Genomic DNA, 22,964 nt, shown 5'->3' with positions numbered 1-22,964 from the left:
AAAGGGAGCAAAAAAAAAAAGGGGAAAGAGCACAAGTCTATTAATCAGATAGTTCATCACTTTAACATATAAAAAAAAAATACTATCAATACTTGCAAAAATAAATTTGTGTGTGAAAAACAAAACTAACAAAGCATGTTACGCACACCAACAATTTTGTTGAGTTGTGATTGAGTGGGCGTTTGTGTCTGTGTCATGTTTGTGTCTGTGTCATGGAACGTACTTACCAATGAGGGCAAAACGCTGCAGCTCCACCCATCAGAAGCCAGAGGCAGGTACGGAAAGCCCCCAGAACCCCAGGCCACCAGCAGCCCACCAAGGGCCAGGAAGACCCCCGGCCACTCAGTCCAAAGACAACCGCACACCTACCCCAGCAGACGGGAGAGGGTGGTCTCAGACGGAGCCCCCCCAGCCGAGGAGCGAGGGCTCCAGGGAACCCAAGGCGATGAGAAGCCAGCCCCCCCCCAGCGGCCAGCCCCCTGCACTGGCCGGCGGCAGGGCTCCCGGGCCCACGGCACCCAAGGACCGCCCGACCCTCCACAGAGCCCCCCCCCACGCCGAAGAAGCCAACGCAGCCCCGCACCGCACCCCCAAGAGGGGCAGGCCAGTACCCACGCCAGAACACCCAGCCCCACCCAGGAACCCCGAGGCACCCCCATCCCAGGGGGGTAGGGGGGAGGAGGCAACCAGCAAGGAGCGGCCAGGAGGCAAGGCACAAGGCCCAGACCCAGGTCCAGCCATACATACAAACACACCCAGACACCCGTGTACACATTTATACACAGATACTCATACAGAACACTCTTCTGAAAACACGTGAACTTCAGAAACCACCTGAATTCCCAGAAATCCTTTTCACTCAAATCCTGCAGTGTTTCTAAAAGCAGCTCTTTAACAGCTGCCATTGTTGCAACCTGGAAATTTCAAAGTAAACATAAAGAAAATATGTTGTTTCACTGAGAGAATTAAAGATTTATGTTGTTGCAGCTGTTTTAGACACTGAACATCCAGACACCACAGACATTTACACCTCCACATGCAGGAAAAAAGGGCCACCTGCATCATGAAGGATTACACACACCCAGCACACACACTTTTCCTCTCAGGCAGGAGGCTGAGGAGCATCAAGAGCAGGACCAGCAGACTGAGGAACAGCTTCTTCCCTGAAGCTGTAAGACTGCTGAACTCTGGTGGGGCTGTGTAGCTGTACTGCTCTTCCTCCATCAGTCCTTGCTCACACTCATGCTGCTGTTGCTGCTGTCAGTCACACAAGTCACTGCTGTGGCACCACATGTGTCACTACAGCTTTATTCTACATCTTAAAGTGTCTGTTTTATATTGTGTTTTATTTTTGTGTTTATTGTTACCTTATATTTATTCTTTTTTAATATTGTTTGAACTGTCATGACTGTTACAAGAGCAACACGAGGACCTGAGGACAGAATTTTGTTGTGCTGCATGTAAATGTGACGTGAAGGACAATAAAGGATCCCTGAATCCTCTGAAGATCAGCTGAGCCACTCTGTTAGCTTTTACTACCTCATCAGTCTTTTATTTTGAAAAACACACTTTTTCACTTAGTAAATATTTTAAATCTAAACTCAGTCCAATCTAAATGATGAAATTATGATTTTCATCCTGCAGCTTATTGAATAAAAGCTGAGCTCTGCAGAGTCACATGGATGAGATGTTACTCACTTTGTGGATCACTGCAGACAGATGTTCATCCAGATGTTTTTCTGAGAAAAAGACAAAAAAAAAAATAGAAATAAGTGACTGACAACAGCTGATAGAGCTTTATTTACAATATATGTTTTTTTCCTCACTGTAAATCTGTTTATAAAACTGAAGCACTTTAATGACTTTAACATGTTTTGTCTGTATTATCTTACTTTTAGGTTCTGAGCTGCAGTCTGACAGCCTCTGAGCCAGATCACTCCTCTCAATATCCTTTAACAGCTCCATGATCTTCTTCACTGACTGGTGGCCATAAGTCTGCACCATTGAAAACACTGTGTCCTGCAGGTCTGACTCCTCTATCTCCATCAGTTGTAAGAAGCCACAGTTCCTCCTGAGGATCTCTTTGAGGTCCTCAAACTCGCTGTCACTCAGATCAGCCAGTGTTTCCAAAAGCAGCTCAATGAGAGACTCCATCGTTTCTACCTGGTAAAATCAGAGGTCAAATGACAGCTGTGTACAATTCAAAGGTCTGTTTGATCTTTAATTAACACAAAATTGTTCAGTTTGTTAAACATAAATCCAAAGCTGAAATTAGGTTCAATTCAAGTCTTTGTAAAACGATGACCTTTGACCTTTGAACCAAACTCAGACATAAAGTCTCTTTGAACGCCATGAGGGGTCGACCAGATTTAGAGCAGAAAATAACGTCCATGAACATCTGGTGCTTGGTGGGTACCTGCTTGCATTAGTTTGTGTTTCTTTAGTAACCAGAAGGTGGTTCATTGTTTCCTCCTTCTGAAGGATTTCATTTTCATTAACAGGTTTGTGACATTGTTTCACTGCCTGACTGTAACTCCTTCAAAGACTGCTGCAAAAACTGCAGCAAGTCTCCTGATTTTACAAACAGAGGGAGGTTTAACTGCTCACATCTTTACTGCTTAGAAACAGGGACACTGGATACTGATGATTCAACACTGCAGCTGTTTGGAAACACCTGCGTGACCGTGGCTCATTGAGGTCTTAGTGCTTCACCTCAGTTTGGACAGGTGCCTTACCTGCTGTTTCTAGGCAGGTGAGGCACCAGGATTCCCAATTTTATGGATCAGAGTCATTTGGATGAACCTTGTGATTACCGACTTAATGTTTTTGATAATAACATAAAAAAGAAAATGATGACAACATGACACAGCTCCAGCATGAATTTGATGTGTATCATTTATATTAAAGATGAAGATGATTTCCAGTCTTCATCTACTGAATCAAAGCTGAACTGTGTGAAGTCGACTGATGTGACATTACTCACTCTCTGACTCAGTGCAGGAAACTGTTTGTCTGAGGAAAACAGAAACAGGAAAAGTCAGATTAGAAACTGCTTTATGGTCAGGCTTTATGAACATTTATAACACAAAAGATTTCACCTCAAAGTGACACTTAAACCTCATCAACCCTCATCCTACCCACACATTTAACACATATGGACCACCGACTGGAGTCCCTGAGGACCCCAATTTACTGGCACAAACAATCATAATAGAACAATGATTATTTTAATTAAAGCATTATATCAGATATGTAATTAATGTCATCTAAAGAATATAAAGTAGTTGAAATAAACTGAGGACTGCATGGACTCCAGTCAGGAGGATGAAGGTTAACAGTGACATAATTATAATCTGTAGAGCTGCTTAAAGACTTTCCAACCATGATGAATGGATTTGAATGGATTTGTTCTGATCTGTTTAAAATACTGGAACTCAGCTGATGTCCTTCCTGTTTTCTTATATCTATGCAGTATTTTCACACATTTCTTTCTTTGCTCTCTTACATTTGGATCCTGAGGTCATACCTGATAATCTCTGCACCAGATCAGTTCTGCTCATCTTCATTAAAGCCTTTCTGGTCTCCTCCACACACCCTTGGCCGTACTTCTTCTTCATAAGCTCCACTACATCCTGCGTGTTTTCTGCTTTCAGTTTCCTCTTGAAGAAGAATCTGAACTTTTTCTCCACTCCAGTGATTGACTTGAACTCAGCAAAGTCCTCTGGACTCAACTGGTTCAGTGTTTCAATGAGCAGCTTCTTAGTCGTCATTGTTACCACCTGGAAAATGAATAAATCTCATCACACATGCAGGACAGGATGTTACTGTTTGTTATCTGATGGATGCAAACTGACTGCTTTGCATTTCACTCATGACAACATTACTGACATGAACTTTGTTGCATTTCTATCACTCAAATGACAAACAACCACCTTAAACCTAGTCTAAAACTGAGAGGATTAGTTTTTGTCCCCAGAAGGAAATCAAGTTCCCCGAGTGTGACTGTCGATCAGAGAACATCCAATTATCAGATCTGATGTTATCCTTTGTTAAACAACTAACAGACTTACAATAATTGAATGAATTTTAAAATACATTCAGTTAGTTTTGTTGCAGTGAGCACTTTGTCTCTGCAGTCACCACTCTGAGGTCAATGGCAATGCCCCACCTGCAGAACTATCTGATTGTTGACATGTCATGAGTGAAAGCCAATCAGCAGTGAGCACAGAGTAGGTCAGTGGATTTCTCCTTCTCATGATGTCTTTAGTGACAAACTTAAAACCAAAACATCAACAGTGCAGTAGCTCATCTGACTCAAATCCATCAAATTCACAAGTTATTGCCTGTAAAACAACAAATATGACCTTGACTTTGAGCAAAGTTTGGGTGGAAACCATCAGGTGATCACTGTGTGCAATTTTACCAATACTTTAGGAGGAGGAGTGATTCCTGTGAATTGTGGATGGACAGATGGATGATAGACGCGTAGCTGCAGCATAAGCTCCTCTGACCTAAACACTGCTGAAAAGCAGGTTGCAGAAAGTCTGCTTCTATTCCTCTGTGCAAAGCTCAGCATGCACAAACGGCAACCCAGCAAACATGGCTGAAACCCCGACATTATCTCCTTGGTCAAAACTGGTGGTGGTACGATGGCAAAAACCGAACTGTATCAACATTGTTCCCATGTAGAACAGAGGTCATGTCAGACTGTCTCTTACAAAGTGAGAAATATAATTCAGATTATTGCAAAGAAGGAATGAAATTCATTTGTGACACATTGAAAAAAAAAAATCTGTGCCAATCTCTGTCCAAAAGAACAGGCTTGTGGTTCCCTAAGTTTCCAAAAGTTTAATGGGAATCAGAACGTTCAGCTATCAGACTCTCCTGTGGAACCAGCTTGATTTATTAGATCAGACTTCAAACTTTCCTTCGTGATAAAGTTTTTAGTTACAGCTGGATCAGGTGACCATGAACCATCTCTGCTGCTGTAGGCTCAGGCTGCTGGAGAATTTCCCATGATGCACAGGGCATTTGTTCTCTACCCCACTCACATTCACGACCAGTATAAGACCACCAGTAAACTACAGAGATTTTCTTACATAAAGGATGCTGTTATTACTGTGCTGAGGCTTCATGTTAACTGTTTACATATAACTGCAGTTTTACTAGTATGATGTTGCACACTTTCTGATTTAATCTTATGAGTTTCTGACTCAGTAGTTCTCAATTATATTGGCCTAGTTTGACAAAGTTTCATGTGTACTATTCTGTACGTGACTTAATGTAATGAGGACATTTCTGCTCAAATCAAGGGAAGACCGTAACCTTAGTTATATTTATGTTATGTAAATTTTTGTTTTTTGTTTTGCAATATTATTCATGATCTTACATAGTTGTTTATTATATAATTACTTCATTATTATTTACTAGGGATGGACGCTCGAGACAGACTCTTATGAGGGGCCGTTAGGGACATTATTACTGAAATGCGCTCACACACACACTACTGAAACGCTCTCACACACACTACTGAAAACCAAGAGGATTTTGTGTGAACAGGAAGGCATCTGAAAGAAAAAAAACACGGCTAACACCAAGCTGATGTCTACTCAATAGCCTACGAGCAACCTAAGTGAAGCGAATGTCCACACTTGTAGTTGCAACAATAGGCTGGTGCTACACGACAGTATTTGCATGGTCACAAGGCCAATATATTGTTCACTTAGACTGCTTGTAGGTGGTTATTAGACATCAGCGTGGTGTTAGCCATGTTTTGAAGTAGGGCTGCAACTAATGACTATTTTCATAGTTGATTAGTCATCGAAGTTGATGGGAACTACTTTTTCTTCCACCTTTTAATTGTGTAATGGGCTCGACACATGGGGAAACTTGAAATTTCAAGTTCGAGTTCGTAGAGGAGACCTAACAGCAAGATTTCTGTCAGTTCCAGTAAAATCTTCTGACTCTTCATCTTTATTGCCTTGTCTGATACTGACTGCTTTGAAAATTTTTAAATTGCTCCAATTTATAGAATAGAATAGAACTTTATTGTCATTATACATACAATGAAATTAATCATCATACAACAAATTATATAACGACATTCCGTCATAATATAATGAAATTGGGTTCGGAACAACCATCCAGAGGAAAAAAACAGACAAGACTGACATAGGGGAGATGGGTGTCCGCAGCCGCTGCCGTTTTTCACTGGCGCCGCCGCAACAATCAGTCCCCGGAAAAGGAAACAAACACACATCATGGGGTAGGTAGGTTAAAAAAAAGTCATCTGGTACGGTGCTCAAAATGAGCACCATACCAGGGTCCAAAAAAAAAAACCACCTTAGCAAAGCCTATTTGCACATTTAAAGCCAGGATAGCAATATGGTGGGTAAGGGAGGGGCAGAAGGGGGATGCAGACGGAGATGAGAGGGTGGGGGCATTGTGGAGCCAGATGCCAGCTCCTAGCCAAAAAGTTTGCTGATAGTGATGGAAGTTCATCAGCGGCTGTGGTACACCAGTTCCAGCTCACACAAATCACAGAGAGGGCTGATGGGGAGAGCGACCGTCACACATTGTCCCGGAGAGATATGATTACCAGCCCAAGGCCGGCTAAGGAGCCGAATTCCTGATAATGCAGATGTTGTTTTGGAACAGGCTGCTTGTTTTTTTTCCAACAGCCTTCAGTTTCACTGGGGAACCCATTCAGTAAATCCAATATTCCAAATTCATTAGTTACCGTCCTCGCCATGCAGAACCGAACCTTATCTCCAGATCTAACCCCTCTCGCCTGTGAGCACGTTCTCAGCTGGACTACCCGTCCGCTTACGGCTCAGGACCACCAGGCTTTGAGTCTGAGTCTGTACGGCTCTGCATAGCCCATCCACCTGGATCTGCAGCCTCGGCAAATGTCGAACTGCTGCCCAGATTTTCTTAATTTCCCGGTAAATCAGGTATCCTCCGAGCCCAAACAGAAGAGATACCGCTACCAAATAGCCGAATATGTATACGTCTTCCACGTCCTCGACCTCCAGCGCTGAGAGGTGCACAGGTCTCCATGAGCCCCAAGAATCGATGACGTGTCCAACGGGGTTTGTTCCACTTGGACACGCAGGTTCCCCTTTCCCCGATCTCATAGTGGAGAAAATTCGATCATGGGTGTTTAGGGCCCAGTTTGCCAGATCCATGTTGCTCTCAATCTTATTCTTACTCAGACAGTGTGTAAGAGACGCTCTTACAGCAAGCAGCAAGCAGGAGAGATGGGGAGGGCAGGGAGAGAGATAGAATGGTTATGCTCTCTGACAAGGACGGTCGCAATCTAATTTCTTGGTGACAAGTGATGTGAGAGCATGATTTGCAATGCTGCCGTCGCCATCAGTAGTGTGTGTGAGAGCGTTTCAGTAGTGTGTGTGAGAGCGTGTCAGTAGTGTGTGTGAGAGCGTTTCAGCAGTGTGAGTGAGAGCGTTTCAGCAGTGTGTGTGAGAGCGTTTCAGCAGTGTGTGTGAGAGCGTTTCAGTAGTGTGTGTGAGAGCGTGTCAGCAGTGTGTGTGAGAGCGTGTCAGCAGTGTGTGTGAGAGCGTGTCAGCAGTGTGTGTGAGAGTGGTTCAGTAGTGTGTGTGAAGAAGAACAGCCTTTATTGTCCCACAGAGGGGAAATTTGGGAGATTAGTGTGTGTGAGAACATTTCAGTAGTGTGTGTGAGAGGGCTTCAGTAATAATGTCCCTCACGGCCCCTCATAGACTCTTCTACACTGTGTCGAGCAGGGGCAGGCTGGGGTTGAAATTCAGCCCGGGAGCTTGGTTTGGAGAGGCCTTTTATTAGATCGTACAACAGAGCAGCAAAAGGGGGAAAAAAGATCACCCCCCCCCCCCCCCCCCCCCCCCCCCCAGTTGGCGTCTCGCCCTTCACCTCTCCTAATGGTGTGCTGGCTGGGATGCAGTGTTAATTTTGACAGCAAATTTTGATTTAGTTTTAGTCATAATTTAGTCATCTCAATAGTTTTAGTTTTAGTCGACTAATTATCTTAAGAATATAGTCGACTAAAATATACAGGGTGTAAAATGTAAATGCTTTTTCTTCTATTCCCTTGAATTAGTCATTATACACACTTACACAAAATTAAACATTTATTAAAATCAATAATATTAACATTAGTGTTTCACCTGCTTCCCACACACCTGATCATTAACACCACCTTACTGAGATAATACGAGCGTTTTACAGCAGGACGCGCTCTGAAAGGTACAGGGCAGTGTTCAGTACTAAGATTAGGACAGGCTAATCCACCGCGGTGTGGAGATTTTATCTAAACACAAACCTAAACTGGGAAAAACACTTTACCCTGCATGACATTAAAATGCTTACCTTTGCATGGAGATCTGCATGACTGGTTTGCAGATGTTGTTTAAGATTTGTCGTGTTTTTACCCGAGATAGTCGCCCCACATGGTTTACACATCGTTTTGTTTCTAACAACGTCAAAGGACAAATGTGTCCATACATCGGCTCTTCTCTTTCTCCCTGCTGACATTGTTTATATAATGTTTAGTTCTATCGGAAGGAAGGATAAATCACAGGCTAGTTTGTCCTTCCTGGGTTTAGAGCAAATTTGTACAACTGTGTGTTTGATTGGATGTTTTCCTAACTTGCCCCGCCCTGTCACAAAATGAAATCAGTTCTGATTGGATGCCCTCCCCAACAAGCATGGTTTTCATTCGTTGATAAAAGTGTCAATTAATTTTGTCCTCATTTTTATCCTTTTAGGTAGTTTTTATTTAGTTATCGTCTCATTTTTGTCATGAAAAAAGGGCCGTTGATGAAAACTAACATTTATTTTTTTAAAAAACAAAACACTCAGCTGTCACTTTACTGATGAGAAAGAGAAGCGGAAATAACTGCAGTTGATAAGGTATGTTACGATCATCTTTAATAGTGAACATGTCGCCAATCGATGACGTGTCCAACGGGGTTTGTTCCACTTGGACACGCAGGTTCCCCTTTCCCCGATCCTCATTTTTATCCTTTTAGGTAGTTTTTATTTAGTTATCGTCTCATTTTTGTCATGAAAAAAGGGCCGTTGATGAAAACTAACATTTATTTTTAAAAAAAACAAAACACTGTCACTTTACTGATGAGAAAGAGAAGCGGAAATAACTGCAGTTGATAAGGTATGTTACGATCATCTTTAATAGTGAACATGTCGCCCATCTAAATGATGTAACCACATTAGTGTTTAAAAGTTGCAATTCTAAATGTCACTTTATACGTGTTCACTTATATCCTACATGAGCATTGAGTTTATAATTGTTTACTTTGCATAAGTAGTCCTGTTTAAATGATATTGTGGAGGAGCGGAACCTTTGTGCACCTCTCAGTCCCGGCTGCATAAGCTAGTGCAACTTCCTGCTCGCGCGTATACGCAGTCTGGAGAAAGACCTGAGTGTTGGTGTGCTTCTTACTCTTCCACTCTACAATTGCTTTACAGGTCGGTATCCAGTTGAAACAACTGCGAGTTAAAGCCTTAGCTGTTCATCATGCTCAGATTGCTTAGTCACTGCGTAGGATGATCGTGATGACTGTTTTATTGAGGACTGTTGAGCTGCGATCGGAAACAGCGGTAGAGCTGAGCCGCGCCACTCGCTTTGCTAGTCTCGCGTTAATGATCGTCTTTCTCGCGATAATGAGCATTTTCCTCTCGATGTTGAATTCACGCTTAAAATGTGATTAAAAGGACCGAAATTATCATATTGATCACCTCATTCATATGTAAATGTCTCCCAATCTACTTTGTATAACTCCTGATGTGGCTTGATGAGTTTTATAAGCATAGAATGATGCATAGTTCCAGATTATCAGTGTTTTTGTGTTAATGCCAGACTGTCAGTGTTAACTTTATGTATTAGGGAAGTATGTTACAACCCAGAGAGTTAATAGTTAAGTAAAATTTCAAAGAGCTAAGTCCAATTATAAATGAGCTTAACATGCTTATGTGGAAGCACAGGTGATGCACTGTACATTAAAACTACAGTATATATGCATTGTACATTAGTACATTAAAACTACAGTATATATGCATTGTTTACCAGCATTTCTAAGAGTCATCTGGAGGTGGAAAAGTTATAATTGCATCTAGTTCTGTGTAATAAGAAATGAATGAAAGCAGGATGCCACTCCATTTTGACTTTATCTATTTTGATGGTTTGTACTGGACATTTAAAGCACTGAAATGTATTGTAAATGAGTTGAAAGAAAATTATTAATATACGCAGTCTGGAGAAAGACCTGAGTGTTGGTGTGCTTCTTACTCTTCCACTCTACAATTGCTTTACAGACACTCTTTTTGTTACCGGAGTCCCTGTGTCAGCTGGGACCTGCAACAAACTGTGGGGGTTCGTCCGGGATCCCTCCTTTTGAGTCTTAGGGGGATCCAGTGATAACAGAACCACAAGACAACCACGACCTAGGCATTACTTTGGCCACGCAAGCCAGTGAGTGTCCACGGAGGAAGATCAAGGTGAGAAGGATCTTTGCCTCATCAGGGAGCTGCACAGCTGCAACAAAAAGGCAACGCACTCCATTTGCTACAGAGCTACACCAGAGAAAACACACATGTCAACTGCACGGAAGGAACTCGCATGGAGCATTAGGAGGCACTTGTTCCTGCTCTCAGACACTAAACTTTTTGAGCTAGCAAGGAACCTAGCTGCGGACAGCCAAGACACAGCACCTTTCAGCCAGGATGATATTGAAGGCTGCATGGACTATCTCACCTCCTACATCCAGTCAGAGACTCTCCTAGGACTTGAGGACGAAGGCATGAGCCATCTGCTGTCATTAAACGACTTAGTCAGCCAAGCCATTCAAGTCAGAGCAGTAGATAATCCCTCTGGAGCTGCACTGCCAAACATGCCTAGTCCCCATCCATCAAATTTGCCACCAGAACCACCAGCCTCCCCTGAAAACCAAACAGACATCCGTGCAAATGTAAGTACAGAGACACAGTCGATAGAGGACCTGAGGAAAGTGTATGAGGATCTGGGGGAGAGACTGAAACAGTACGAAGCAGCCGTTCCCTGACCAGCTGTAATGACCGGTGGTCAAAACCACCCTGACTCCCTCAGCTGCTCACACCTCAGCCCAGAGAGAGCAGTTAACATAAGAGACCTTTCCTACCTCCCACGTAGAGAATTCAAAGTATTTGGAGGACAAATAGGAGACAATAGTTCTGAAATCAGCTATAACAGCCTCACAAAGCAAATCAATGAGGGACTAAAAGAAGGGGTTACCGAAACAGAAATTGTCAGGGGAGTACTTAGAATCGTCAAACCTGGCACCTTCAGGGACATGCTCATGCTCAAAGATGAACTGTCTCTCCCTGAACTCCAAGGCTTCCTCAGGTCCCACCTGGGAGAAAAGGCAACGACTGAGATGTTTCAGGAGTTAATGTGTGCTAGGCAAAGTGAGCAAGAATCACCCCAGCAGTTTTTGTATCGGATGATTGGGCTCAAACAAAAGCTAACCTTCCAGTCAAGACAGGCCAACGTAGACATTTCCTATGACCCGAAAACCATTCAGGAAGTGTTCCTGCACACAGTCTACCAAGGCCTGGGGGTTAAGTATGCTGACATGAGACAGAGACTGAGACCCCTCACCCTGAATAAGAATGTCATAGATGAAGAGATCCTTAGCGAAGTCACAAAAATAATTAGTGATGAGAATGAACACCAGTGGAGATTAGGCCAAACACCCCGTCAAAAGACAATACATGCTCAAAGTGTAGCGGCTGAAACTGAGGAAAAGAAAACCAAGGAACACCAAACCTCTCAGACAATCAAACAACTCACTGCCCAAGTAGAGACTCTGACCAACATGGTGGCCAGTCTAATGGAACTGAAAGCGGTGAACCCCCACCACTTTTCCCCATCAGCGCCTGTCCAAGTTTCTCCTCATACCCATCCATATTCTCCTCCACCACAACCCAGTAGCCACCACCAGCCTTCAACCAATCGGCCTACAGCTTCCACTAAGAGGGGAGCCCTTTGCCCAAAGTGCAGTGAACAGGAGTTACAGGACTGTAGTCACTGCTTTGTGTGTGGTGAACTAGGCCATAGAGCAGTTGGATGCTTAAAGCGCACCAAGTTTCAGGGAAACTGGAATTGGTCTCTGTTGAGGGACAGCCAGAGACCGGTACCAGGCCCCAGTCCCAGCCAGTAATGTCTGTCAAGCAACCTCGTAAACAGACTGGAGAACAAACCAAACGCAAGAGGAACAAATCCTATACGCCCCCCCCGTCGAACTACTGCGGGTTGTAAAGTTCCCTTGGTCGGGAAGAAGAGTCTCCTGAAATGTTTGATTAATGGTTATCCAGTGTCAGCATTATTTGACTCGGGTTCCCAAGTGAGCATAGTAGACAGACAGTGGGCGAAAACACACATTCCCAGATATCCAGTTAGACCACTACAAGAGCTTCTAGATGATGGACTAGAAGTGTATGCAGTCAATGGCCAAGCCGTTCCTTATGATGGGTGGGTTGAACTCACAGTCACTCTTTCTGGTCACGAGGATCCAAATCTAACTGTGTAGGCCCCCTTCCTAGTACTGTAAGTAGTCTGACCCTCCCCCAGATGAAGATGCTAATGTCACATTACTGAGTCTCCTACGCCGAGCTTTTGGTGTGGATGAAGAACAAGTTGTGGCCATGGTTAGTTTTATTCGAGTGCCACAAAATGGTGACTGTGACCCAGTCACAGTAAGAGTTGGTAAGGACAATGTAACCATTCCAGCAGGTAAAGCAGTACAGGTTTGGTGTAGGGTGCCCCAGAACTTTGATACCTCTGACCCCCTTGCGCTTTATGAACCTGCAGAAGAGAATGTCGCCCTAAGACATTTGAGTGTTGGAGAAGGACTCCTAGAGATTAATAACAACCTAAAACCCGTCGTTAGGATCCCCATCTCCAACCATTCAAAGCATGATGTAATTTTACCAAAAAGAACCACACTAGGCACGATCCAGCATGTCGCTAAAGTAATAGCACAAGACACTGTAGAGTTGCCCCAAACCATGCCAGCCACAGTAACATCTCTGGAGGTGGACCAATCTACCTCTCCTAAGGCCTCTCGTGCTGAGTCCTGGTCACCACCAGTCAATCTTCCTCACCTGAGTCCAGACCAGTAACAGGCAGTGGAGAAGGTGCTGAGGGAAGAGTGTGAAGCGTTTTCCCGTGACAGCAGCGACATAGGCTGTATCCCGTCATTGTAAATGGACATCCGACTCAAAGACGACACGCCAGTCCAAAGGGCCTATGCCTCCATCCCGAAGCCCTTTTACCGTGAAGTCAAGGAGTATATCCAAGAACTACTAATCAAAGGATGGATCGTAAAAGTCACAGTCACCTTAGCAGCCCCTGTGATCTGCGTGAGAAAGAAGGATGGAACTCTATGGTTGTGTATTGACTACCCCCTTCTTAACAACAAAACGGTGCCAGATCGTCATCCACTCCCTCGAATCCAGGATCTCACAGACTCACTTGGGGGCTACAGCTGGTTCTCAATCCTGGATCAGGGTAAAGCCTACCATCAGGGTTTCATAGCAGAAGGGTCCAGGTACCTGACTGCCTTCACCACACCATGGGGCCTTTACGAGTGGGTACGAATACCCTTCGGGCTGTCAAATGCACCAGCAGCTTTCCACCGGAACATGGAGGAGATGCTCGATACACTCAGGGATGAATGCTGCATCCCCTATCTGGACGATGTGTTATGCTTCTCCAAGTCATTTGATGAACATGTCCAAGTGTTGCGCAAAGTGTTGCAAGCTTTACAGCGTCATGGAGTAAAACTAAAACCTGAGAAGTGCAAGTTGTTCCGCAGAGAGGTCCAATATGTTTGGCGCTTGGTGTCTGCAGATGGCGTGAAGGTGGATCCCAAAGACATTGAGGCAGTACAGGCACTCAAACACAAAAGACCACAAACAGTTGGGGCTGTGCGACAGCTTTTGGGGTTCCTGAGCTACTATCGGGCATATGTACAGGACTTTTCACGCATTGTACAGGACTTTTCACGCATTGCCCTGTACGACCTACTCCAAATCCAATCTGACACAGCCCAGACTAAACCGTTCAGAGGTAGGGTGAAGCACCCTCAACAACCATCTCAAGCTCCAGTACAATGGAACAGGGAACACCAAAAGATACTCGAACAGCTGATCGACATGCTGACCCAACCACCAGTGTTAGCATACCCGGACTTCACCCGTCCCTTCATACTCCACACGGATGCATCTCAAAAAGGCCTGGGAGCAGTCCTTTATCAAAAGCAGGATGACAAGATGAGAGTAACTGGGTACGGGTCCCGCACATTGACACCCGCCAAACAAAACTACCACTTGCATAGCGGCAAACTCGAGTTTTTAGCCCTCAAGTGGGCAGTTTGTGACAAGTTTAAGGACTATCTTTTCTATGCCCCGCATTTCACCATTTTCATGGACAATAATCCTCTAACGTATGTCCTAAGCACAGCAAAACTAAATGCAGTGGGACACCGTTGGGTGGGGCACTTAGCAGACTAGCAATTTGACATAAAGTATCGATCAGTGAAAGCCAACACTGATGCGGATGTGCTTTCTCGCTGCCCCCTTGACGTCAATACCTTCATGAAGGAGTGTTCTGAGGAGCTTTCAGAGGAAGCAGTTGGAGCAGTATGGGAAGGGAGCAGGAGAGCTAAGCAGGGAGATGTGCCTTGGGTAGCAGCCCTCAACCTAGCCTCATCTAGCCAGCCTCTCAGAGAGTCCTTCCACACAATCAGCCATGATGAATTGGTTCAGGGACAGCGCCAAGATCCTGTCATTGGAAAAGTCCTGAAGATGAAGGAAGACAATATTACACCAAATGAGGACAACAAAGGTAAACTTGATACAAACACTAAGACGCTTTTGAGAGAGTGGAGCAGATTGCACATAGACAATGGCCTCCTGTACAGAAAGACAACAACACGCAAACAACTTGTCCTACCAGCTACTTATCCGCAGACAGCTCTGACACACCTTCATAATAACATGGGTCATGTTGGAGTGGAAAAAGTCCTCGGTCTAGCCAGAGAGCGGTTTTATTGGCCTTTTATGAAGAAAGAGGTAGAAGAGTACGTCACCAGAAAGTGTCCATGCAAACAGAAAAAGCCAGCAACACATGAGAGGGCCCCAATGGGTAGTATAACATCCAGTTCACCCCTGGAGCTTGTGTGCATAGATTTCTTACACTTAGAAGCTTCCAAAGGTGGGTTTGAGTACATTTTAGTGGTGGTTGACCACTTCACCCGGTTCGGATAAGCCTATCCCACCAAGAATAAAGCAGCTAAAACAGCAGCAGATCGGCTCTTCAACGACTTCATTCCCAAATTTGGATATCCCACCAAACTCCACCACGATCAAGGCAGGGAATTTGAAAATTAACTTTTTAAATCTCTCAGACAGCTGGCAGGTGTAGGTCACTCCCGGACGTCTCCCTACCACCCACAATGCAACCCTACTGAAAGACTAAACCGGACATTGCTGCAAATGCTCCACACACTAGGGGAGAAAGAAAAGCATAACTGGAAAGACCACCTCCCCCATATCATCCATGCCTATAATTGCACAAGGCACGAGGCCACAGGCTTTCCCCATATTACCTGTTGTATGGTAGACACCCCCGTCTCCCAGCAGATCTCCTCTTTGGCCTTATGGCAGAAGATGGAGGTGAGACGCCACAGGGATATGCCGAGAAGTGGGCAGGAAAAATGACAGAGGCTTACAGAATAGCATGTGCAAACAGTCAACAGTCAAGTTTCAGGGGAAAAACAAACTATGACAAGAAATGCAAAGGAGTAACCTTGCAGCCTGGAGACAGAGTACTTGTACGTAATCTTAGTGAAAGAGGAGGCCCTGGCAAACTAAGGCCCTATTGGGAGCAGATGGTCTACATTGTGAGAGAGCAAGTTGCAGAGAACCCGGTCTACAAAGTAAGCCCAGAAACTGGAAATCATCCCATTCCTACTCTGCATAGAAACTTGCTATTAAAAGTGAATGACCTACCAGCAGATATAGCCCAAGACCCTCACGAAGCCTCACGAAAACAAAAGAGAAACAGGAACCCAGCAGAAAGATAAAAAACTCCTGCACAGATATTAAGTCCCGAGGCAAGTGACTCTGAAGATGATGCGCCTCTCTACTGGCTTCGTGTGACCAGACATGCACAAATCGGGAGTCAGCATCCCGGTCAACAAGGTTGGAGTGAATCACAAAACAGGTCCATCCCAAGTCAGACATGTCGATCGGAGGGACCTTATCGTCAACCAGAACAAATAAGAGACATTGCTATAGAAGGGGAAAACTCTGACAGTGAACAGGATGACAGATTGGAGGAAACCCAACCCCTTCATCAAGAGGAGGATATCACAGATCCTGCTTCTCGACCAGTACCCGATCCCGAGCCAGTGTCCAGTCCTGAACTACAGAGGCGTCCACACATGGTCTTCACATACCCATCACTGGGTCGCCCCACATACCAGCCTCGCCCGATGGTAAACGCAATCGGCGTTCAGCGTGCACAGTATCCTTTTTTATATTATTGTTCTTCTTACCCCCAACCCTTCTACTCTACACTCCTAACATCATACTTACCAGGTGCATACCCCATCCCCTGTGCTTGAACTGTGAAAAAAAAAAGAGAAATGGACAAAAAGACACTTGAAAAGATATTTCTTGAGACGTTCCTTATGATAAGAGACTCTTAAGGGTTATAAGAGGTTTTTGAGTTATTAAAGTCAAGTGCCAGGAGTCACTTTTGTTGTTGGGGAGTGTGTGGCCCATCTAAATGATGTAACCACATTAGTGTTTAAAAGTTACAATTCTAAATGTCACTTTAAAAGTGTTCCCTTATATCCTACATGAGCATTGAGTTTATAATTGTTTACTTTGCATAAGTAGTCCTGTTTAAATGATATTGTGGAGGAGCGGAACCTTTGTGCACCTCTCAGTCCCGGCTGCATAAGCTAGTGCAACTTCCTGCTCCCGCGTATACGCAGTCTGGAGAAAGACCTGAGTGTTGGTGTGCTTCTTACTCTTCCACTCTACAATTGCTTTACAGGTCGGTATCCAGTTGAAACAACTGCGAGTTAAAGCCTTAAGCTGTTCATCATGCTCAGATTGCTTAGTCACTGCGTAGGATGATTGGTGTGACTTGCGATGACTGTTTTTTTGAGGACCGTTGAGCTGCGATCGGAAAAAGCGGTAGAGCTGAGCCGCGCCGCTTGCCTTGCTAGTCTCGCGTTAATGATCGTCTTTCTTGCGATAATGAGCATTTTCCTCTCGATGTTGAATTCACGCTTAAAATGTGATTAAAAGGACCGAAATTATCATATTGATCACCTCATTCATATGTATCAAGAATCAAGAATCAAGAATGCCTTTATTAGTCCCACAAATGGGGAAATTGCAGTTAACAGAACATCCATCCAAAACAAAAACATAACACAGACAGGGGGGGACAGATGTCTGAGGTCATGCAACCGTTTCACAACGGCGCTACCTTTAGCAGAGAGACAGAAAGAGATACATTGGGATAGTTAGGTTCAAAAAAATCATCTCATACTGTGTTCATAAAGAACACCTTACGAGGTTCCAAAAAACACCTCAGCAAAAAGCATATTGCACATATAAAGCCGGGATAGCAGTATGGTGGGTAGGGTCAGGGTCAGGAGGGGACGCAGACGGAGACGAGAGGGTGGGGGCATTGTGGAGCCCAGATGCCAGCTCCCAGGCAAACAGTTTGCTGATAGTGATGGAAGTTCATCAGCAGCCTTGGTACACCAGATCCAGCTTCACAAATCACAGAGAGGGCTGAGGGGGAGTGCGGCCTTCACACATAGTTCTGGAGAGATATGATTGCCAGCCAAGGCCGGCTAGGGAGCCGAATTCTGATAATGCAGGTGTTGTTTTGGAACAGGCTGCTTGTTTTTTCAACAGCCTTCAGTCTCACTGGGAAACCATTCAATAAATCCAATAATCCAAATTCATTAGTTACCGTCCTCACTGAGCAGAACCGTACCTTATCTCCAGATCGAACCCCTCTCACCTGCTACTCCCCAAGTCTACGGCTCAGGTTCATCAGGCTTTGAGTCTGAGTCTGTACCATTCTGGTCAGCCCATCCACCTGGGTCGGCAGCCTCTGCAGATGTCGAACTGCCGTCCAGGTTTTCTTGATTTCACGGTAAATCAGGTATCCTCCAAGCCCAAACAGAAAAGATACCGCTACCAGATAGCCAAATATGTAAGCGTCTTCCACGTCTTCCACCTCTAGGGCCGAGAAGCACACAGGTCTCCACGAGCTCCAAGAGTCGATGACGTATCCAACCGGGTCTGTTCCACTCGGACACGCAGGCTCCCCTTTCCCAGATCTCATAGTGGAAAAAATTCGATCCATGGTCTTGAAGGCCCAGTTTGCCAAATCCATATTGCTCTCAATCTTATTCTTATTCGAACAGTGTGCAAGAGACGCTCTCACAGCAAGCAGCAAGCAGGAAAGATAGGGAGGGCAGGGAGAGAGATAGAATGCGACCGTCCCCGTCAGAGGCTGGAGCAGATGTCTCCCAATCTACTTTGTATAACTCCTGATGTGGCTTGATGAGTTTTATAAGCATAGAATGATGCATAGTTCCAGATTATCAGTGTTTTTGTGTTAATGCCAGACTGTCAGTGTTAACTTTATGTATTAGGGAAGTATGTTACAACCCAGAGAGTTTATAGTTAAGTAAAATTTCAAAGAGCTAAGTCCAATTATAAATGAGCTTAACATGCTTATGTGGAAGCACAGGTCATGCACTGAGTTTTGCACTTTTTAAATAAGAACCTAGTACATTAAAATTACAGTATATATGCATTGTTTACCAGCATTTCTAAGAGTCATCTGGAGGTGGAAAAGTTGTAATTGCATCTAGTTCTGTGTAATAAGAAATGAATGAAAGCAGGATGCCACTCTATTTTGACTTTGACCTGCAACAAACAGTCATTGGTTACGCCATTGCTGTATACAGGGGCGGGCTGGGGTTGAAAATCAGCCCGGGAGCTTGCTTTGGAGAGGCCTTTTATACGATCGCACCCCCCCCCCCCCCCCCCCCCCCCCCCCCCAAGCCCCCGCCCCAGTCTGGTGTCTTCAGACCTGTCAAATTTTCTATATAAAAATACGGGAAATTTTACGCTGCTGAAAGTTGCTGTGACGTCAAGGCCTAATTTGCATAATTGTTCATATACTGTAGTTGCAGTCGAGGCTGAGGGAGAGAGGAAAAACATCTTTGGAGAGACAAAAAGTGAAGAAAAAAAACACCCTAAATATGTTTAGAACTACAAATGAACTTTAATAACTTTAATGCTTTGCCTAGACCCTCATTACATAGATCAACTTTTGTCCCGTATTGTTTAATGTTAGAATATCAAATTTAACGAAAACACTGTGGTGTGCGACTGTTAGTTACGTTCAACCCTCCTCCTTTAACTGGGCCACTGTTGCCAACTTGTGTAAGGTCTCGCTGTAGCCTCTCTCAAAGGCCGAAGTGAAGACCGGGGATGGGAGCAGAAGAAAGCGGGTGGGCAGGCTCGGTGTTTAAGTGAGGTTCGGGGGTTTGAGGGTGGAGACAAAGTGAGGTCTGGGCGATGCCAAAGCATACAGAGACGTAGGTAGAAGGCTTTGTGTACGCAAAACACGGCGATAGCCCAACCGAGGTCCAGTTGCTTTTAGGGGGATGTTCCAGCTGTCGGCACTAACCTTGCGAAAACTGCCACCAAGGCTACTGCAGGTGGCAGTTCTCGCGAGGCTAGTGACAATTCAGTTTGGAGCGGCAGAGGAATACTTTTTAAAAATATATAAAATACGGGAAATTTACAGGAAAATAATAATACGGGAAGACGGCAGGACAGAGGGGTAAAATACGGGAGTTTTCCGGCCAAAACGGGAGACTTGACAGGTAGGTATGGGTGTCTCGCTCTTCACCTCTGACGTGCTGGCTGGGCTCTCAGTGAAGAGCCAGCTCCTGTCATTCACTTCAAAGAGCCAGCTCCGACCGACCTTCACTGTCTGCACCTGTGGCCGCGAGAGCTGCAACGCAAGCCCTGCTGTGCTTAATTGGGTAAAAAAAAAAATCTGATCACCGCCCGGTTCGGCCTGGAAACGACCGGCCGTTCGGGAAACGTCCCGAACCTCCCGATGGCCACCCCGCCCCTGGCTGTATATTTAGGAGCATTTGGACCCGGAAATGACGTCAGACTTAAAGACCGGATTAACACTGCTGGGCTGTTGTGTTTATAGCTCCTCCTGATGAAAAAAGAGCCAGCTCTTAGAGCCGAAACGTTCGCAACCAACCATCACTGTCTGCACTTGTGGCCGCGCGAGCGCTGCTGTGCTTAATTGGGTAAAAAAAATTTTAAAAAAACTTCTGATCACCGGCCGGTTCGGCCTGGAAACAATCGGCTGTTAGGGAAAACTCCCGAACCTCCCGATGGCCACCACGCCCCTGGTGTCGAGGCTCCAAAGAGCAGATGTTTCAAAACACTGCTCCGAAACCTGGTTCAAAACAATCACAACACGAGACCGTGGCAAAGCGAGGCTTTGGTGCATTTCACCGTAGTTCCGATAGGTGGCACTAGGGATATTTTATTTAGAAATAACGGCTTTGCCACAGTGCTGGGCTTCAGGCGGTTTCTTTTGTTTGAAACAATTTACCTCACCTTATACATTAATTTTATGTGTAACATTTATTTATTTATTTTGCAGAATACTAGACACACATCGAGTGAAACTCAGTTGGATCGTAGTGCAGGTCACACTGAAGATTTGAACGAATTTCTAATGCAAGTGAATCATGAATGAAGACGTGGATTACCAGCAAAATTCACAAGAAGAGTAAAGGAACACATCCTGAATGCAACTGGAGCTTCATTTCTCTTAATTTCTTCAAATAATACAAGACACCACCACACACACACACACACACACACACACACACACACACACACACACACACTCACTTTGTCTTAAAAAACATGATATAACAAATCAAACTGTGATGTGTAAAAGTGCTCTACATAACGTTGACATATATAAAACTATCACAGGTTGTTTTCGGTCCTTTGAAAAGTCTCAGCAACAGAGGAGCGCTAACATAACACTTGGAAAGCGGAAGAACTGCGGCTGATTTATTTGCGGTCTCCCACAGCGAAGAACCGTGATCGTGGCCTGCGGTTCTTTATCACAGAGCTCTGCACCTCTGCTTAGAACCAGCAACAGTTACGTTATCTAATATCACTTATTATTATAATATCTTATTCCCCGCTGCACACGCAGGAAAACGAGTCCAACAAGGAGGCAGAACCACGAAGGTGAACTTAAAGGAACCAGAACTTAATAATTACCTTCAATAATTCACCTTAAATCTGCACACCTGCAGTCAGCGTTGATGGAAAATCATCCTTCAGTGTTTGTGAAGGAGCTTCGTGTGAGCCGCTGCTCTCTGATACTTTTTTCTTAATGCTGAAGGTGGAAAAAACTTCCGCGTTCGTCTCTCTGTCTCCTCCCATCAGTCAGCCCGCCTGACTAACGGGAAGAAACAGATGTTACCGGTGTTGTGCCAAAAAGTGATCATCTGCCAGGATGTTTCTATGTGCTTTTATGTGTAATGTCTTTGCTCATATTGGTGAATAGAGTGTAGTCAATAGGATTTATGAAGGGCTTAGATATAAAATGAAGAAATTACCTGTTATTCACGTATGTTTATGACTCTGCATTATTGCACGTACATTATAATAAATCCAGTCCTCTTTGGTCACTCAAAAACTGATTGCAGCTTCTACCTTGTGACAGAAATGTTATTTCTTACTCAGAGTGACTTGATATCATTCACGAGAGATATCGTTGACATATTTTGCACAGATTATGGGTCAGCAAGTCATTTATAAAAGTTTAAATATGGGCAATCATTTTCTGGCAATCACTTTTTGGCAGACGATCACTTTTTGGCACAACACCGGATTTACATCAACGTTACCTGTGGCTCAGATGTGAGGAGAGAGCGTGAGGTTGTCTAACTTTAATTATCCTCTGCTCTCCCAAGGCAACAATGACAGATCAATGAATTTAATAAACACTGAATTAATGAACAACAGAAAGCTCCATAATTCAAAGGAAGCATCACATTCACAGACAAGAGCCGCTTGTGTGTGACTGAATACTCAGGTTTATGGCTGTAATTTCCCACAGACAGAATAAATCTGTAATTCTCTTATTTACTAGACGTTTGTCAGTGAACAGGAAGACCTGCAGAAACACTAAAGGGATAAAAACAGCTGCTTTCATGAAAGGATTGTTGAGCACAAATAATCTGAATTTATTGCTGTAAACTTTATTCTTCTGGCAGTTTTCCTCAAGATTTTTACAGAAAACTTCAAGTCAATAAATCTTCCGTGTTTAGACTGGAGTAAAATAGTTTTCTGTGTATTTACGGTATCTCAGGACCATCATCCGCTTTACGGCAAACACCATTTTGATTTGGGGCGTGAAGCAAGCAGCAGCAGAATGCGTAGCAGCAGCTTCCTGATAGCATCACCTTCAACTAGTGATGGTGAGATGAAGCTTCATGAAGTATTGAAGCTTCATGGTGCTTTATTTGCTCTGCTGCGCCACCAAGTGGACAATAAATGTAAAACAAGCAGAGTGATTATAATCACTGTGGCTGTGGTGTGTGAAGCTTTGAACTGAATAAATGAAAAAATGATGTTTGTGATGCCAACATATAAATTCTGAACTTATTCAATTTAATTCAATTTTATCTATTTAACATTATTAACATGGTGTCTGTATTTATGATACAGTGGTGGGGTCAAGGGGCAAAGTGTAAACTAATTAGGGAGAGGTTTGTGATATGAATGTGATTGTTTTACTTGGT

The 22,964-nt window shown here is 44.3% G+C and overlaps 1 protein-coding gene across 2 annotated transcripts; it reads right to left on the bottom strand.

The window, feature by feature from the left end:
- Positions 1-770: 770 nt before the first annotated feature.
- On the bottom strand, positions 771-21,570 carry LOC115794946 (uncharacterized). 2 transcript variants are annotated; one of them, XM_030750658.1, is made up of 6 exons: positions 21,436-21,570; positions 3,527-3,779; positions 2,984-3,012; positions 1,893-2,163; positions 1,699-1,739; positions 771-1,257 (listed from the first exon to the last, which is right to left on the bottom strand). In XM_030750658.1, exons 2-6 carry the CDS (start codon positions 3,768-3,770, stop codon positions 1,072-1,074), a joined length of 771 nt encoding a protein of 256 aa, XP_030606518.1. In that variant the 5' UTR covers positions 3,771-3,779; positions 21,436-21,570; the 3' UTR covers positions 771-1,071. The 2 variants fall into 2 exon arrangements, with proteins under 2 accessions (XP_030606518.1, XP_030606519.1); XM_030750659.1 differs by having other exon boundaries at positions 771-1,254.
- Between the last annotated feature and the right edge of the window lie 1,394 nt (positions 21,571-22,964).

Source organism: Archocentrus centrarchus, chromosome 16 (genome assembly GCF_007364275.1).
Source record: "Archocentrus centrarchus isolate MPI-CPG fArcCen1 chromosome 16, fArcCen1, whole genome shotgun sequence".
Classification (NCBI taxonomy): domain Eukaryota; kingdom Metazoa; phylum Chordata; class Actinopteri; order Cichliformes; family Cichlidae; genus Archocentrus; species Archocentrus centrarchus.
This window is presented reverse-complemented; position numbering and strand designations above follow the sequence as displayed.

Bases quoted from the DNA above. Each gene is read 5' to 3' on its own strand.
- LOC115794946 (XM_030750658.1), bottom strand. From the start codon at position 3,770: ATGACGACTAAGAAGCTGCTCATTGAAACACTGAACCAGTTGAGTCCA. The intron at 3,013-3,526 runs GTATGACCTCAG...TGTTTTCCTCAG, and splicing joins TCTGGTGCAGAGATTATCAG to ACAAACAGTTTCCTGCACTG. The intron at 2,164-2,983 runs GTGAGTAATGTC...TGATTTTACCAG, and splicing joins TTCCTGCACTGAGTCAGAGA to GTAGAAACGATGGAGTCTCT.